At 40.2% G+C, this 16,926-nt stretch overlaps 1 protein-coding gene across 3 annotated transcripts in view; it reads left to right on the top strand.

Moving 5' to 3' along the window:
- The window catches only part of zzef1 (zinc finger, ZZ-type with EF hand domain 1), a 45,597-nt gene extending 37,703 nt beyond the window's left edge, over window positions 1-7,894 (top strand). For 2 of the 3 annotated variants that reach the window (XM_058087168.1, XM_058087170.1), the window contains 3 exons: window positions 44-194; window positions 2,425-2,496; window positions 4,272-5,038. In XM_058087168.1, the coding sequence (XP_057943151.1) occupies window positions 44-194; window positions 2,425-2,496; window positions 4,272-4,352 (304 nt within the window). In that variant the 3' untranslated portion in view covers window positions 4,353-5,038. Of the gene's footprint in view, window positions 1-43; window positions 195-2,424; window positions 2,497-4,271; window positions 5,039-7,875 lie in introns of those variants that run through there. The other variant, XM_058087169.1, reaches the window with a different exon arrangement.
- The last annotated feature ends 9,032 nt before the right edge of the window (window positions 7,895-16,926 follow it).

Here is a 16,926-nt window from a genome sequence, read left to right as displayed (position 1 = left end):
CTTGTGCCATCTTTGTCTAAGTACGGATTTGTATGCACTGCAGAGCCTATGTGCTGACCCTGCTTCGACCTCTGTGGCAGCTCTTTATGTCAATGGAAAACAACTTGAGCCAGGACCCGACCAGCATCACTGTACTGCTGCCTCTTCACAGAGCTCTCACAGAACTCTTCTTCATAGCAGAGGCCCGCGCCATTGTGAGTAAACGTCACCCACGCAAGGCAACAAAAGAACAAACACGTCACATCTGGCATTGTGGAGAATTTGCTTGAGAGGGAAAAGAGTGTGAAGTGAAACTCTGTGGTATTTTTATCTCCTTGGGGTCGCCTGCAGAGTGCACCTTTAACTATGACACATTTTGGTACAATCAAATAACATTTACAGTATTTGATATTTGGTAATGGTAATGGTTTTATTTCATTTGAACATGCATCAGATTACAATTGAATGCATCACATAATCAGTTCCCAGTTCCACATGTCCAAAAGGAGTAGGAAGAAGCAAAGCTTATTAAATCCTACCCCTCCATCTGGTACTTTTACAATCACTAACTGTTACATTTGTTCACTTCCTGCTTTCCTAATATAGTTTGTTTGTTTGGTTTTTTTTTATTTTAATTTTTTTATTTCTTCATTCATTTTTTTAATAATATATATTTAATTATATATATATAAATATTATTGTATTATTATATTATTTTAATATATATTTATATTAATTTTTTATATATAATTTTAATATAAAATTAAAAAAAAAATTATTATTTATTTATTTATATAGTAATAATCGGCGGCACAGTGGGCGAGTGGTTAGCGCGCAGACCTCACAGCTAGGACCCCAGGGTTCAATTCCACCTTCGGCCATCTCTGTGTGGAGTTTGCATGTTCTCCCTGTGCATGCATGGGTTTTCTCCGGGTACTCCGGTTTTCTCCCACATTCCAAAAAAAAAAACATGCTAGGTTAATTGGCGACTCCAAATTGTCCATAGGTATGAATGTGAGTGTGAATGGTTGTTTGTCTATATCTCGAATGGTTGTTTGTCTATATCTCGCCCCAAGACAGCTGGGATAGGCTCCAGCACCCCCGCAACCCTTGTGAGGAAAAGCGGTAGAAAATGAATGAATGAATAACTGTTATATTTGTTCACTTCCTGCTTTCCTAATATAGTTTAAGTTTATTTTTATTTATTTTTATTTTTTTATTTATTCATTTATTTTTTATTTATTTTTTAAAATACATTTATAATTGTATCAAATATGTAGTAATAATCTATTCTTTGGGAATGTTTTTGTGTGATAATGAACATCTTATTCTGTATGACCTCCATCCGTGTTCTTCCCCCCTGCCCACCTGCTCTTTATTGGGCTTGGGGCCAAAGTTCAGCCCCGCCATCTGCCAGACAGCCAACTGCTGCACCGCATCCGTTACTCGCTGTCATCCATCGCTCTCGCTCTCTTCTTGCATTGAATTATTAATAATAACAGAAGTCTCCTGGATTATAAACATTGCCATCGGCCAGGAGTCCCCCCCCCCCAACAAAACTCACTCCATACCCACCTCATTGGGTTTGTTGTATCTGATGTAACGTTTGGAATTCATTTCCAGCTACTGAATATTTGGGGTATAAAAGCGAAGGCAGTACCGACCAAACACACCAGAGGACAGTAGTACAGCTCTGAGGTTTTTGCTGTTCAAAGTAGCACATCACCCCGTGGTGTTTTTCCAAGTTCTTCACTTAACTTCACCTGGTGTGAATGGAGACTGAAATATAAGATATGAAAATAAGATCTTATGAAAATAAGATAACAACAACAACTGTGGTTCTTGGTTAAGTCTATAAGGCACAATATTGCAAAAAACTTGAATAAGCCGAATACAATATATGTGAATAATGCAGAACAATTGCAAAATTGCAAGAACATTTGCTTGGAGGATCTCTGACAAGACTTCCATTGCTACTATTTTTCAGGTCCCCTGAGAATATATGAACCTTTTACCCCAGGAAATATTAGTTATATTTAGCAATCAAAACAATATGTCATGTACTACTGAGTGTACAAATTGCGTGCGGATGTTTCCCAGCATAAACATTCGGAGTGCTGCACGACTGATTGGTTTACCACGGCCCTCTGGACTGTCTCAAGGGGCCGTAAATGCTCCATTTAGCTGGTCTCGGCCCATTTACCTTATCCGTGCTCCTCAACATCTCATGTAAAGGTCCTGTGGCTTCACGCCGTACTGTGTTTATGATACATATAATATTTCCGACATTCCACAGGTCAGTTTTGACGTAGAGAACGGAGACGAAGGGGGTGGTCAGGTTAAATTTTTAATTGAATGTAACTTATGAGGGGGCTATTTAGTTTTGTGTTGAGGAATGCAGCAGAAGATGATGAATTTGCTACATTTTTTGCACTCTTTTTCCAGACACAGGGAGTCCTCCAGGAGTACCTGTTAGCAATGACCACTGATGAGCAACTCCTGAATCACACAGCGTTGGTAAGGTTTTATTTACATATTCAATATATACAGTAAACCTTGGATATATCGGATTCAATTGTTCCCACTGGTTTTGTCCGATATAAGCGAAATCCGTTATATGCGTATACCGGAAAATGTCCGTTTTACGCATATATCGGATTTATATCCGGTATATGCGTAAATCGGATTTTATCCGTTATAAAAAGGCACTTCCTTGACTATGTTTCCAATGTACCTGGATGCGCAGGCGACGCTGCAAACGCTGCAAATGACGTCGTATAGCGGCCTGTCACGATTTGGCGAATCGGAGCGCCACGATGCGGCCATCCGATATATGCGAGGGAAATTTAATGGAAATGCATTGGAACGGGACTGGAGATTTTGTCAGAAATAGGCGAAATCCGTTATAAAAAATCCGATATATGCAATGAATTTTTATTGGAAATGCATTACAGAAAAATCGGTTCTTTTTTATCTGTCCGTTGTGAGCGAATTTCCGATATATCCGAGTCCGATATATCCGAGGTTTACTGTAGTAAATAGCAGTCACTATTCACATGGATCCCCCCCAAACCTGTTTTGTTGCCCCATATCGTAGCCATTGTCGTGGGTCTCTTTATGTTCAAGTCCAGCTGACTTTTCGCTGCTCGTTTTCTTCCGTTCACATCCAGCTGACACCAAATCCCAGCTTTGTATGCGCGGCGAACACTCTGCGCTAATGTATCCGATAATTGCAGTCTATTATCATTTGTGTCAGAGCAGCCAGAGCAGGCCTGCGGTGCTCACTCTGCTGACCGTTTTAACGGAGCCTGAAGGTGAAGCAAAGGTGCATGCATGGGTGATGCGATGGGCTGATAGAAACAATGTAGGTGGATCAGTTGCGTGGTGACTGAATGCCTGTCAGGGTGAAAAACGAAACCAAGCCATGTGGGACACACGAGGACTGATGTAAGATTCACATGGTTGAACCCAAATATAAATATAATGGTAATAGTAATGGTTTAATTTCATTTGAACATGCATCAGATTACAATTGAATGCATCCCATAATCAGTTCACAGTTCCACATGTCCAAAAGGAGTAGGAAGAAGCAAAGCTTATTAAATCCTACCCCTCCATCTGGTACTTTTACAATCAGTAACTGTTACATTTGTTCACTTCCTGCTTTCCTAATATAATTATTATTATTTTTTTTAATTTTATGTTATTTAATTTTATGTTATTTAATTGTATGTTATTTAATTTTTTTTACTTTTATTTAATTTAATTTTATTTATTTTTTTGTCACATACCAAAGTACAAGGTGATATGAGCATCCAATGCCATAATGGGTACCATAGTAAGTGTCAATATAGTGATATATATAGCACGACTCTTCATCCTTGTATTTAGCAAACATCAACTGCTTGTATTGTTTCTTGAATTGGCTCATCGTTGTTTGATTCATTTTTAGCTAATTGGTTATTTTTAGCCTTATGCATTATTATTTTAGCTGTTTGAAGATGAACTATATCAGCAAGTTGAAGTATTTGTGATTTTAGAAATAAGGAGTTAGTATGTTCTCTGTATAGGCGGCATTATGAATTATCCTTACTTGCCTTTTTTGCAGTACATTTAGCGAGTGAAGATTGCTTTTATAGTTATTAGCCCATATTTCCACACAATTAGTAAGACAGGGCATTCAGAAGACTCGATGTAGCCGGCCATAGATGCACAGTGGGAAAAAAAAAAAAACCTCTACTCCCATTCAGTGTGGAAGTGGTAAATTAATTTGTATTCATTTTATCATGCAGGCTCTGAAGAACATCGCCGCCATCAGCCTGGCTATCAATTACCCCAATAAATCTACCAAGCTGCTCAACGTGTCCACATGAGGGATTCGGACTCAGAGCGACCATGAAGGGTGAGGGAGAAAACGCTCCCACTTAGCAGCCAGTGCTTTTTTTTTTTTTTTTAATTCCTGTGACAGGAAACCAACTGGCGGCTCTCAGCAGCACTACGGACTCGAACTGCTGAAGCCGACTCAAAAGAGCACCTTTTACACTTCCTCACAACCCCCTTTGCCTTAGGTGAAGCCCATACGTCTCATGTGCATTCACATGTGGATAATGTGCTCCTTTTTTTTTTTAAATTATGTATTTTTTTTTACTGGATGATGATAATGATGCTGTGATGAAGGACTCGGATTTTTGCCAAATTCCCAGCGTTTACCCCTTTTGCCTGTTTTTATTCAATCCGCAACAAGAGCCTCCCGGTGGGGGGGGTTATGCAGTCGAGCGCCATGAAAAACGGGTCACACAAAACGCCTTAGTCGTCTCAGCGGATATGCAGAGCATCCTAAAATACTGTCCGGGACAGTGAAGTCTTATTTGCCGTCACAGGGGGAAAAAAAAGCTGAACTATTTCCTTTTCTCCTATGCTAGGTTCTTTCTTTCCAGGCGACCACGCAATGAGAACGACAGTAGTATTCCGAATGGGAAGGGGGCGGGGCTCATGTTCCAGGATATAATAATCAGTATGTGTAAAACATGTATGTGTGCCAGATAAACTTGATGCCATAGCTATTGTCTCGATATATGGGGGGTGGTTAGTGTTGGGAAAACCGAGAGCAGTGTGACTCTCATGGCTTTATTACCGCGTCACTCAACAGTTATGATGTCATCTCATACGAATGCATGAATCTTAAATGTCTTTATTTTTAACAATTTAACGTATTATTTTATTTGTACCTCAAGTCCCAAAAATCAGGACAAAGAAATGACATCACATGATATAGTAGATCCCCGCCGGCGGTCCAGGAGAGGTGGTTCAATTCACTCAACATTTTCCAGCAGGATGACGACTTGTCAAGACGCGATGACGCGATGCACGTTTTGTGAGTACGATACCGTATACTGACTGTAACGCCTTCTTAATGTGTGAAATTAATTACAGTGACAGGCGGAGCGTAGGTTGATGCCTGATTAATCAGTTATCCAATTAATCAACAACTATTTTAGTATTGCAGTCATTCAAAACTTGAACTATCTCCAATTTCAGCCTCTCGAATTAGAATTTCAATTTCTTTACTCATTCATGAAAGCAGGCCTATTATGTTTTTGCCTCTTTTTTGATTAATTTGCTAACTGTTGGTGTTTAGTTTATCTTGATTTGTGTTGTTAATTAATTCAGATTAATCGGCTAAGAAGATACTGATGGGGATTCTCAACTATTGGGTCGTGCGTCTTTGCCTAAGGGGGGTAAACAATCGTAACGACACCTCATGTTATGTCTCGCCGAGTGGGGACTTAACGTGGCAGTCCGTCCGACACCCAGCTGCAGATCTCTGCTGGAAAAAAGAGAGAAAGCGTCTCACTGCTGCGGCTCACGTTGTGTTGCTAACAGCCCCTTTAATGTTACGTACTTGAGAAGTAAAATGTCCGCATCGTGCCTCACGACGGGTTGGAATCTCGCATTCCAACATCTCAGTGTGGAGTTTGCTTCTTCTCGACTTCCCACATTCCAAAAAAAAAAATAAAAAATCAATAGCTCACCCGTGACCTTGCAGAAGGACAGATTTTTTTTCAAAATAAGGGACAGTCTTTGCTTCATATTGAACCGAACTGCTGTAAAAAAGTTGAAGAATTGATGTAAGCGGATGATTACCTCATCTTATGAAGATCTTGTGCGTGATGCTTCCTTTCGAGGTGTTCAGTCTCCTCACTAACGCCAGATTTTATTTGCCAAATACACAATTGTCTGTTGTTTCGGAGAACGTTGATGATGATGATGATGATGATGGTGGTCGCTTTCACGCTGTTTATTAGTAATTAATCATGTGACATGCAGAGAAATCATGTTAGTTTATACCAAAGAAAATGACCACTGTAAACATCTCACTGTTCCTCACATATCTCATGGGTTAAAGAGCCTGAGCAGGAGAAACTTTGATTGATAATTCTGTCTTTTTTATTTTTTTATTTTTATTTTTTTATGACGGTCCTACAAGGAAAAGTCGGAGAACTTATATCCTTTTGTTTACACCAACGTCAGCTTGAGGAAAAATATATGGAATCCCATTTCTGCCACTGAAAGAAAAAAAAAACCCAATGGTGCTGTAAATTCAATTGTGAGATTAAAAAATCACAATTATGTGATAGGAAAGTCAGAATTATGAGATATAATGTTGAAAATATAAAGTCGAAATTATGAGATTTTATTTATGAGATTAAATAACTCTAAAATTTAATAAAAATTGAAATTATGAGGGGTGGCACGGTGGTCTAGTGGTTAGCACACAGACCTCACAGCTGGGAGACCAGGGTTCAATTCCACCCTTGGGTTTTCTCCGGGTACTCCGGTTTGCTCCCACATTCCAAAAACATGCTAGGTTAATTAGCCACTCCAAATTGTCCATAGGTATGAATGTGAGTGTGAATGGTTGTTTGTCTATATGTGCCCTGTGATTGGCTGGCCACCAGTCCAGGGTGTACCCCGCCTCTCGCCCAAAGACAGCTGGGATAGGCTCCAGCACCCCCCTGCGACCCTTGTGAGGATAAGCGGTAGAAAATGAATGAATGAATGAATGAAATTATGAGATAAAAAGTCATTAAAAAAGTTTAAAAAAGATAAAAAGTCAAAAGTCAGAGATTAAAACAATCCCAATTAAGGGATACAAAGTCCAAATGATGAGATACAAACTGTGCATGTGCCGAGTGCCAATTATGAATATAATAAAAGATAATTATCTCATCATTCTGACTTTTCATGTCATAATTATGACTTTCCTATTCCCTAATTTTGACTTTTTATCTCGTAATTTCAACTTTTTATCTCTCATAATTATGACTTTCCTAGTCCCTAATTTTGACTTTTTATCTCTCATAATTATGACTTTTTTAATCTCGTTTTTGACTTTATATGTCATAATTATGACTTATCATCGGGGTAAGCGGGCTTCCATAAAAATGACACAGGAAGAAGTAAAACCTCTAAAACGCCTCAGCAATCTACAACGTGCCTAAGATTATAACAATGAAGCAATCATAATTTAAGTCCAGTTTATTCATTGAATTTACAAGAAGAAATTTTATTCTTTTCATATGTGTTTTTTTATTTTTTCCTTTTTAGTGTAATTTAGTTTTTTGGGATGCTGGAGTCATTTGAATGTACATATCCTGTGTGACTAATCCATGCATCGGAGAAGGACAGCAACATTAGTGGGCACTAACAGATGGACACTTGGAGTCTGCTTTTGTATGCATGCCACCTCCACGGCAACCAGAGGACGACTTGGGTTCATCCATTTCTAATAAAATAGAAATGACGTCAATACAGCTTCACTTCTGTTGTCTTTTTTTTTTTAACATATCTTCATTTTGTAACAAAACCAATAACGTTATGAATTATCTTTTACAGACATTTGAGGTATTGTAGAGCTGGATTTCATGCAGAATGAATGACGTCCTGTAGCGTTCACTGTGGGAACGGAACTGGAGGAGTGGGATGGAAAATGAGCTCCGCTGAGCCCTGATTGTCTGATGGAGTGGATTACTGTAATACTACCAAGAAGCAGAAATGCATCAAGCACACAGGTAACCATAGCCCCCCCCACCCCCCAAAAAAAAACAACCTGCGATTAGCTGAAGCTAATGCGTTCCATTCCAACTTCAGTCAAATTTAAGAAAATAAAAGCACTAAACAAGGGCGGCACGGCGGTCTAGTGGTTAGCGCGCAGCTCACAGCTAGGAGACCCGGGTTCAATTCCACCCTCGGCCATCTCTGTGTGGAGTTTGCTCCCCGTGCGTGGGTTTTCTCCAGGTACTCCGGTTTCCTCCCACATTCCAAAAACATGCTAGGTTAATTAGCCACTCCAAATTGTCCATAGGTATGAATGTGAGTGTGAATGGTTGTTTGTCTATATGTGCCCTGTGATTGGCTGGCCACCAGTCCAGGGTGTACCCCGCCTCTCGCCCGAAGACAGCTGGGATAGGCTCCAGCACCCCCGCGACCCTCGTGAGGAAAAAGCGGTAGAAAATGAATGAATGAATGAAAAGCACTAAACCGGATGTAATGACAGAAATGGTGAAATGTTTTTTTATGCTTCCTTTCACTCACGTGCTGGAGCCTATCCCAGCTGCCTTCTGGCGAGAGGTAGGGTACACCCTGGACTGAATGATTGTTTGTCTGTATGTGCCATGTGATTGGCTGGCGAATCACCCGCCTCTCACCCGAAGTCAGCTGGGATAGGCTCCAGCATACCCGCAATAATAACCCTAATAATAGGGACATTCATTCATTCATTTTCTACTGCTTATCCTCACAAGGGTTGCGGGGGTGCTGGAGCCTATCCCAGCTGTCTTTGGGCGAGAGAGGCGGGGTACACCCTGGACTGGTGGCCAGCCAATCACAGGGCACATATAGACAAACAACCATTCACACTCACATTCATACCTATGGACAATTTGGAGTGGCTAATTAACCTAGCATGTTTTTTTTGGAGAAAATCCACACAGAGATGGCCGAGGGTGGGATTGAACTCTGGTCTCCTAGCTGTGAGGTCTGCGCGCTAACCACTCGCCCGCCGTGCCGCCGATTATTACTGTATAAATAAATAAATAAATAAAAAATTAATTTAAAAATATTTATATATAAAAAAGTAGTATAAATATTAAAATATTATAATAAAATAATATATATATTTTTTATAAATAAATTTTATAAATAAAATAATATAATATTTATATATATATAAATATATATATAGTATTAAAAAAATAAATTAATAAATCAAAAATTAACCACTCAACCACTGTGCAGCCGCTGCTTCCTTTCAAAAGCCACTTAACCCGTTTACAGAACATCTAAAACTGGTTTATGTGTCGACTTTTCTCCTCCAAATGAATCAAACCGTGACCTTGAACCCGAGGCACATGTCGCGCCGCGACGGTAATTATGCCTCACCGCCACTCACACACACACACACACACACGGCTTACCCCGCCATGCATTTCTACCTGCAAGAAAAGACACCTGAAGCAACTAAAAATATCACAAACATTAAACCCGCCCTCGTCATCTCCACTCAGCCACTGACTCTCCCTGTAATCTGGGGACTCGGACAGCGGCGAGAGGAAGATAATGATGATCGCCGGGGCGATAATGACATCAAATGGAGGAAATACTCAATAAAGCGGCAGATGACTCGGTGACCCTGCGGTGCCTCGTTGGAGCTCCCACTCCGGGATGAGTCAGCGCTCCCTTCTGATTGTCGGCCCTGGTGGCGTCAGTAAAAAAAAAAAAAAAAGAGCGTGCTGCGTTTGAGTCCGTTGTATCAGAGAGACTCATTGATTTATTTGCATGGCGTGTGCTTTCTCTTCATGTCTCTTTAGTTCTTTTTGGCTGCAAAATAACCCACAGTGGGGCTAAATTAGGCCAGCATCAATTTCCTGCATATGAAGACGGGATAGTTCGGAATAGTGTCGGAATAGTTAAGAGCTTCTGCTTCCGTTTCACTTCCTTGTTCAAGTTCTTGGTTCTCATCTATTCTTTGTGCACCTTTGATCCCTTTTGAGCGTTCCGATGTAAAGGCTGCCACATCCTCACCTCGTAATAATGAGACCCACTTCCTGTCACCCACCTGGGACAAGGGGGGGCCAGTTTGGGTCACCTCTCATGGCGCTCGGGGATAATTGGGTGGTTGGAATGATCCGGTGAGAATACGAGACAATGAAGCTCCGTGTTCATATTTAGCAACTCGGCGGAATGACGTCGTGTCATTGCAACAGGAAAAGGGACTCGGGTTTCTGGCGTTGATCTCAGTGGCGTGGCTCATCCGGAAGATCTATCTGGGTTAGGTGACCACTTGTGGCACCGGAATTCGCCGCCGTGCTAAGCCTGTTAAGTCATTTGGATGATTAGGACCAGGGTTGCGGTTCAGATGCGTTGTCCCTGGCACAGGACTTTGGATCATGGAAACACAACAGTCAAATTAGCTGGAATAAAGTCGGGGGGTCGCGGAGTACTGATGCCGGAGGTGTGGACTTGACTTGAATCATTTTCATGACTTGGAACTCCACAATATCATCGAAGATTCGGACTTCGACTAATGATTCCGGACTGATGACTTAGTTATGCTAGTATGCACCAGGGGCGTCACTAGGTTCTGAGGACAGGGGGGGGCTTAGCCCCCTGGAGATGCACGGGATATGAATAAATGTAGTAGATATTTAAAAAAATCCCCAAAACAAATAAGGAACAAGAACTAGGATATAACTTTCCCACTTTTGGACAAATTTAGTAGAGATACTCAATTGTTTTAGGCCACAGTGATCAACAGTGATCAATGATATCATAATCATTATTATATTATTATTATTACTATCATCATTCTTCTTCTTCTGATTATTACTACTACTACTAGGCTAGTATTAGCCTTATCTTATTGGCTTGCTTATTAGCCTGCTTTTGCCCTATTATATGAAATTTGTCAGAGATTTCTTTTGTAAAAAAAAATTAAAAAAATTAATCAATTAAAAATAAAATCAATAAAAAATATCAAATTATTTAGGGGGGCTTAAGAACATTTTAGGCCATTTTTTAAAAATAGGCTTGCTTATTAGCCTGCTTTTGCCCTATTATATGAAATTTGTCCGATTTCTTTTGTAAAAAAAATTTAAAAAATCAATAAAAGATAAAAATAAAGTCAATAAAAAATATCAAATTATTTAGGGGGGCTTAAGAACATTTTAGGCCGTTTTTTAAAATAGGTTTGCTTATTAGCCTGCTTTTGTCCTATTATATAAAATTACTAGTAGTAGTAGTAGGCTAGTATTAGCCTGCTTATTGGCTTGCTTATTAGCCTGCTTTTGCATTATTATATGAAATTTGTCAGAGATTTCTTTTGTAATTTTTTTTTTAAAAATCAATAAAAGATAAAAATAAAATCAATAAAAAATATCAAATTATTTAGGGGGACTTAAGAACATTTTAGGCCATTTTTTTAAATAGGCTTGCTTATTAGCCTACTTTTGCCCTATTATATGAAATTTGTCAGAGATTTTTTTTGTAAAAAAAAAAATCAACAGTGATCAATCATATAATAATAATTATTATATTATTAATTAGCCTATTATTGCTATCATCATTATTTTTCTTCTGATTATTACTACTACAACTAGTAGTAGTAATAGGCTAGTATTAGCCTGCTTATTGGCTTGCTTATTAGCCTGCCTTTTTTTAGCCTTTTGTTTTGTTTAAAAAAAATCAATAAAAAAATTTAAAAATCAATAAAAAATATCAAATTTTTAAGGGGGCTTAAGAACATTTTAGGCCATTTTTTAAAATAGAAATAAAATAAAATAAAAAAGGTTCTTGACCAATATACATATGTGTTCCAGGTTTAACAGAGTGCACCACTTGCACCGAGCAGCAACCTATTTTTTCTCGCGCTGATCGGAAGGTCACGCTTGTGTGCATGCGAATGTAAGCGAAAACCTTCATCCAAAGTCCATTAATGTGCCTTCTTTGCAAAAAAAAAAAGAAAAAACCCACAAGCGCTTGACTTGTTCCACTTTCCAGAGCCTCAGAATGGGGTCACCCGGCACTGTCCTACTTGTTTGGTTAACTTGTCACCCTGCTACACAAGAAGCCCGGCTGTGAAAGGTGATACTTTAATTCCCTCGTTTTGATGGAGGCGCGCTTAGTAACCCTCTCGGCCGATGACATGGACACAAAGAGGTTTCGGGCCTCAATGACTAAGATGTGATGAATAGTTCAAGTCCTTCTCTGTTATTATGTTTGAACTGTGACAGGCGGACGCTTTATACAATACAGGAACTTCTTCTCTTGTGTGGAACTCCGAAAGACGTTGAGGGAATGTTCTTCACTCCGGAATGACTGAAGGAAAACTTCTGAAATGGAACAGAAACTTAACTCATTGATAAATTAAATAATAAATAGCCTCGAACTATTCCCTTTTCCAAACTTTTTACTGAGTGATCCGACTAGCTTTCCGGCTACCTGTCAGGTGTCATCAAATGGTGTCGGAATGACGTCGGATGAAATGTCTGATCACTAATAATTAACAAATGACATTTTATTTGTTCAAAACACATTTCTGTCACACGAGCGCGGCCATGCTGGTGTTATCTTCACCTTGCCATCTTGTTTGCATCCTTGCCTGCCCTCATTTGTCAGTCAAATGCTTCACATACTCGCTCTCAATCACAAATCACTCCACACTCGTCATTGCTCTCTGGTTCTACCGTATCTTACTTATTGTGTGGAAATATGGGGGAGTCACTCGCTAAATGTACTGTAAAAAAAAAGGTCAGTAAGGATAATTCATAATGCCGCCTACAGAGAACATACTAACTCCTTATTTCTAAAATCACAAATGTCACAAATACTTCAACTTGCTGATATAGTTCATCTTTGAACAGCTAAAATAATAATGCATAAGGCTAAAAAAAACAATTACCTAAAAATGTCATCCAATACTAGAAATATGATATCAGGGAAGAGCTATGTACATTTGAAACACTTGTATGCTCGGATAAGGTTATGGTCATATCACCTCATACTTCGGAATGTGACATTTAATTTTATTTAATTTTATTTAATTTTATTTAATTTTATTTAATTTTATTTAATTTTATTTAATTTTATTTAATTTTATTTAATTTAAAAAACTAAATTATATTAGGAAAGCAGGAAGTGAACAAATGTAACAGTTACTGATTGTAAAAGTACCAGATGGAGGGGTAGGATTTAATAAGCTTTGCATCTTCCTACTCCTTTTGGACATGTGGAACTGGGAACTTATTATGGGATGCATTCAATTGTAATCTGATGCCTGTTCAAATGAAATTAAACCATTACCATTACATGCGTCATCCTGCCACACATTCCTAAACAAACACATGTCCTCCTTCCTAAATAAGGACAAGACACTTTGGAATCTAATGTAGAAATAAACATATGAAATATAATACCCAGGTACGATGCAGATACGACCACGGAGCATCCATGTATAATACCTGAATAGTTATTATGTAATACTTGACACATCGTTTAGGTGCGATAACACAATTCCACAGTGACGCTAAATTTGCATGGTAAGCAAAATGATGTGAAATTGAAGGACGCAGCACCGAGATGGATGACGACTTTATTTATCGCCAAGAGAAATTCTGCTAATAAGAGAAAAGTGTCCTAATTAACGAGGACTCCGGTTTCCTCCCCCATTCCAAAAAAACATGCCAGGCTAATTAGTGACTCCAAATCGTCCATATAGGTATAAATGTGAGTGTGAATGGTTGTTTGTCTATATGTGCCCTGTGATTGGCTGGCCACCAGTCCAGGGTGTACCCCGCCTCTCTCGCCCGAAGACAGCTGGGATAGGCTCCAGCAAACCCCGCGACCCTCGTGAGGAAAAGCGGTAGAAAATGAATGAATATACTATCTGTAGGTCTGCACGGGGGTCGAGTGGTTAGCGCGCAGACCTCACAGCTAGGAGACCCGAGTTCAATCCCACCCTCGGCCATTTCTGTGTGTAGTTTGCCCCACCTCTCGCCGGAAAGAGTGACACATTTACAGGAAATGGCTTGGCTCAAAAACATGCTTGATAAAATTAGGTCACATTAAAGATGGATTTACATGAAGGCAACATTTACAGGAAATGCAGCTGGAATAGGTGCAGATTCTGGAAGATCTAAAAAAAAGTGTCCTAAGAGAAAAGTGTCCTAATTAACGTAATCACTTCAAAAATAATCCAAAGCAAAATAGGAGTTTAGAAAAATAAGAAAATAAAAGAAGAATGTTGTGTTGAATGTTGTGTTGTGTTGAAAGGTTGTATCAGTGGAGCACGGCAGTGATAGTAATCTGCCGCTGAAACTGCTGAGAAAACGCATCCGAAAATGTTTCTTTTTAGGAGGCTTAGCAACAAACAGCATATCACACATCATCAACGTACTGAGCATGTGCGGTGACCAGCTAATATCTCATTTGCAGATTATGTACGTCTATTTTGGGTCATAACGACCACTTTTTCCAGCCATTTGATGTATTTCGGATCCTCTTTTAGGTCATGTCGTGTTCCGCCGTACCGTATAGTCAGCGTGAGAATTTAGCTCTTAGACATGGAACCAGAAGAGGGTTAACTATTGTTGGAGCTACAAGTCAGCATGAGAATTTAGCTCTTTGACATGGAGCCAGAAGAGGGTTAACTATTGTTGGAGTTACCAGGCAGCGTGAGAATTTAGCTCTTTGACATGGAACCAAAAGAAGGTATACTATTGTTGGAGCTACCAATCAGCACGAGAATTTGAAATGTGTGAGAATTTAGCTCTTAGACATGGAACCAGAAGAGGGTATATCATTGTTGGAGCTACGTACAAGTCAGCGTGAGAATTTAGCTCTTGGACATGGAACCAGAAGAGGGTTAACTATTGTTGGAGCTACAAGTCAGCATGAGAATTTAGCTCTTTGACATGGAACCAGAAGAGGGTTAACTATTGTTGGAGTTACCAGGCAGCGTGAGAATTTAGCTCTTTGACATGGAACCAAAAGAAGGTATACTATTGTTGGAGCTACCAATCAGCATCATCAACGTACTGAGCACGTGCGGTGACCAGCTAATATCTCATTTGCAGATTATTTACGTCTATTTTGGGTCATAACGACCACTTTTTCCAGCCATTTGATGTATTTCGGATCCTCTTTTAGGTCATGTCGTGCTCCGCCGTACCGTATAGTCAGCTGGGCTTTGCATCTAGGCCGTGCAGGCGAGCTCGCCGCTGTCGAGAATGGCGGCCCTTGGCTGGGAAGAGAGCGGCGTAATCAGGGCAGCGTTTTATTTAAAGTCTGTAACGTGGGCAGCAGCTTCTCTCCAGGGCTTTGCCGCATCAGCGCGCGGTTGGTTCCTCGTCGATGTGATCGGGCCTCCGAAACTTTTAACACCTCAGCTTTACTCCTCCGACTCTGCAGCTGGTTGGACAGCCGAGGCGTGCGTGTTTTCCTCGATAATGCGTCGCACCGAAGAAACGCCGCACGGCCTCTTTTGTGTGAAAATGTTAACATGTGGGTGGGCGTGTGTGTCGTTTGCACAGTGGCCGTGTGTGTGTTTGCCCACGGGTGGGTGAAAATTTGACAGCTTGCTAAATCATGTGGGAGGAGTTTTCTCAGCGTGGACTGTCATACCTCGACAGATTTTGCAGCTTCACTCCATCACGGTTGTTCAAAAATATGTCTCGTGGCGGAGTGCGGCCTATTAGTAAACAAATTTCACATATAAACGTGGTATACATGAACCAAAATACAAATATAAGGCATTCAGAAGACGCATTCAAAGATGAAATGTAGTACTCTACACTGGTCACTAGGTGTCATTGATGAGACAATAGCACCACAGGAAGTACCGTACGGAACAGAACGACCTTATTTCAAGTCTATAATAATAATAATAATAATAATGTTAAAGGGCTACACGGTGGAGAAGTGGTTAGCGTTAGTAGCTACGAGAACCGAGTTCAATCCCACCCTCGGCAATCTCTGTGTGTTTTCTCCAGGTACTCCGGTTTTCTTCCCACATTCCAAAAACATGCTAGGCTAATTAGCGACTCCAAATTGTCCATAGGTATGAATGTGAGTGTGAATGGTTGTTTGTCTATATGTGCCCTGTGATTGGCTGGCCACCAGTCCAGGGTGTACCCCGCCTCTCTCGCCCAAAGACAGCTGGGATAGGCTCCAGCACCCCCCCGCGACCCTCGTGAGGATAAGCGGTAGAAAATGAATGAGTGAATGAATGCACTTTGCACACTCTGTACACACTCGCGCGCGCCCCGCCTCTCCCCACTAGGACAAAGAGACTAAATAACTGACAGGAGGGTTCACTCCCACCGTTCGACGTAAACAAGGAAGCGTTAACGTTCTCTTGATATCCAATATTTTATTATCCATAGTTGTTGTTGCTGGGTTTACAGCAGTCAAGTGGTTAGCGTGCAGGCCTCACCACTATAAGACTAGGGTTCAATCCCACCCTCGGGTCATCTCTGTGTGAAGTTTGCATGTTCTCCCCGTGCATGGCTTGGCTCATAAATAAACGTGCCTGATAAAATTTGGTCACATTAAAGATGGATTTATATGAAGGCAATATTTACAGGAAATGCAGCTGGAATAGGTGCAGATTCTGGAAGATCTAAAAAAAAAATGTTGTGTGCGTGTTATTGTGTGTAGCTGCTCTATAGCTGCTTTATATCTATCTATTTTATAATGTAAGGTTCAATATTTTGAATTATGAATTATTATCATTTTGTGAATCCGATCTTAACCCGTGCATGTAGAAGCGTATCAAACGGAAAGTTTGATCCCAAGTGGCGTCGGAATGAAATGTTTAGCATCCTACTTCCTGTTGGAGAGCATCTGTTGTCATGAAGCTGCCATCCGCCCTCCTTCCAATAAAGTGGAGCA

The sequence above is a fragment of the Doryrhamphus excisus genome, chromosome 11, assembly GCF_030265055.1.
Source record: "Doryrhamphus excisus isolate RoL2022-K1 chromosome 11, RoL_Dexc_1.0, whole genome shotgun sequence".
NCBI classification, from domain to species: Eukaryota; Metazoa; Chordata; class Actinopteri; order Syngnathiformes; family Syngnathidae; genus Doryrhamphus; species Doryrhamphus excisus.
This window is presented reverse-complemented; position numbering and strand designations above follow the sequence as displayed.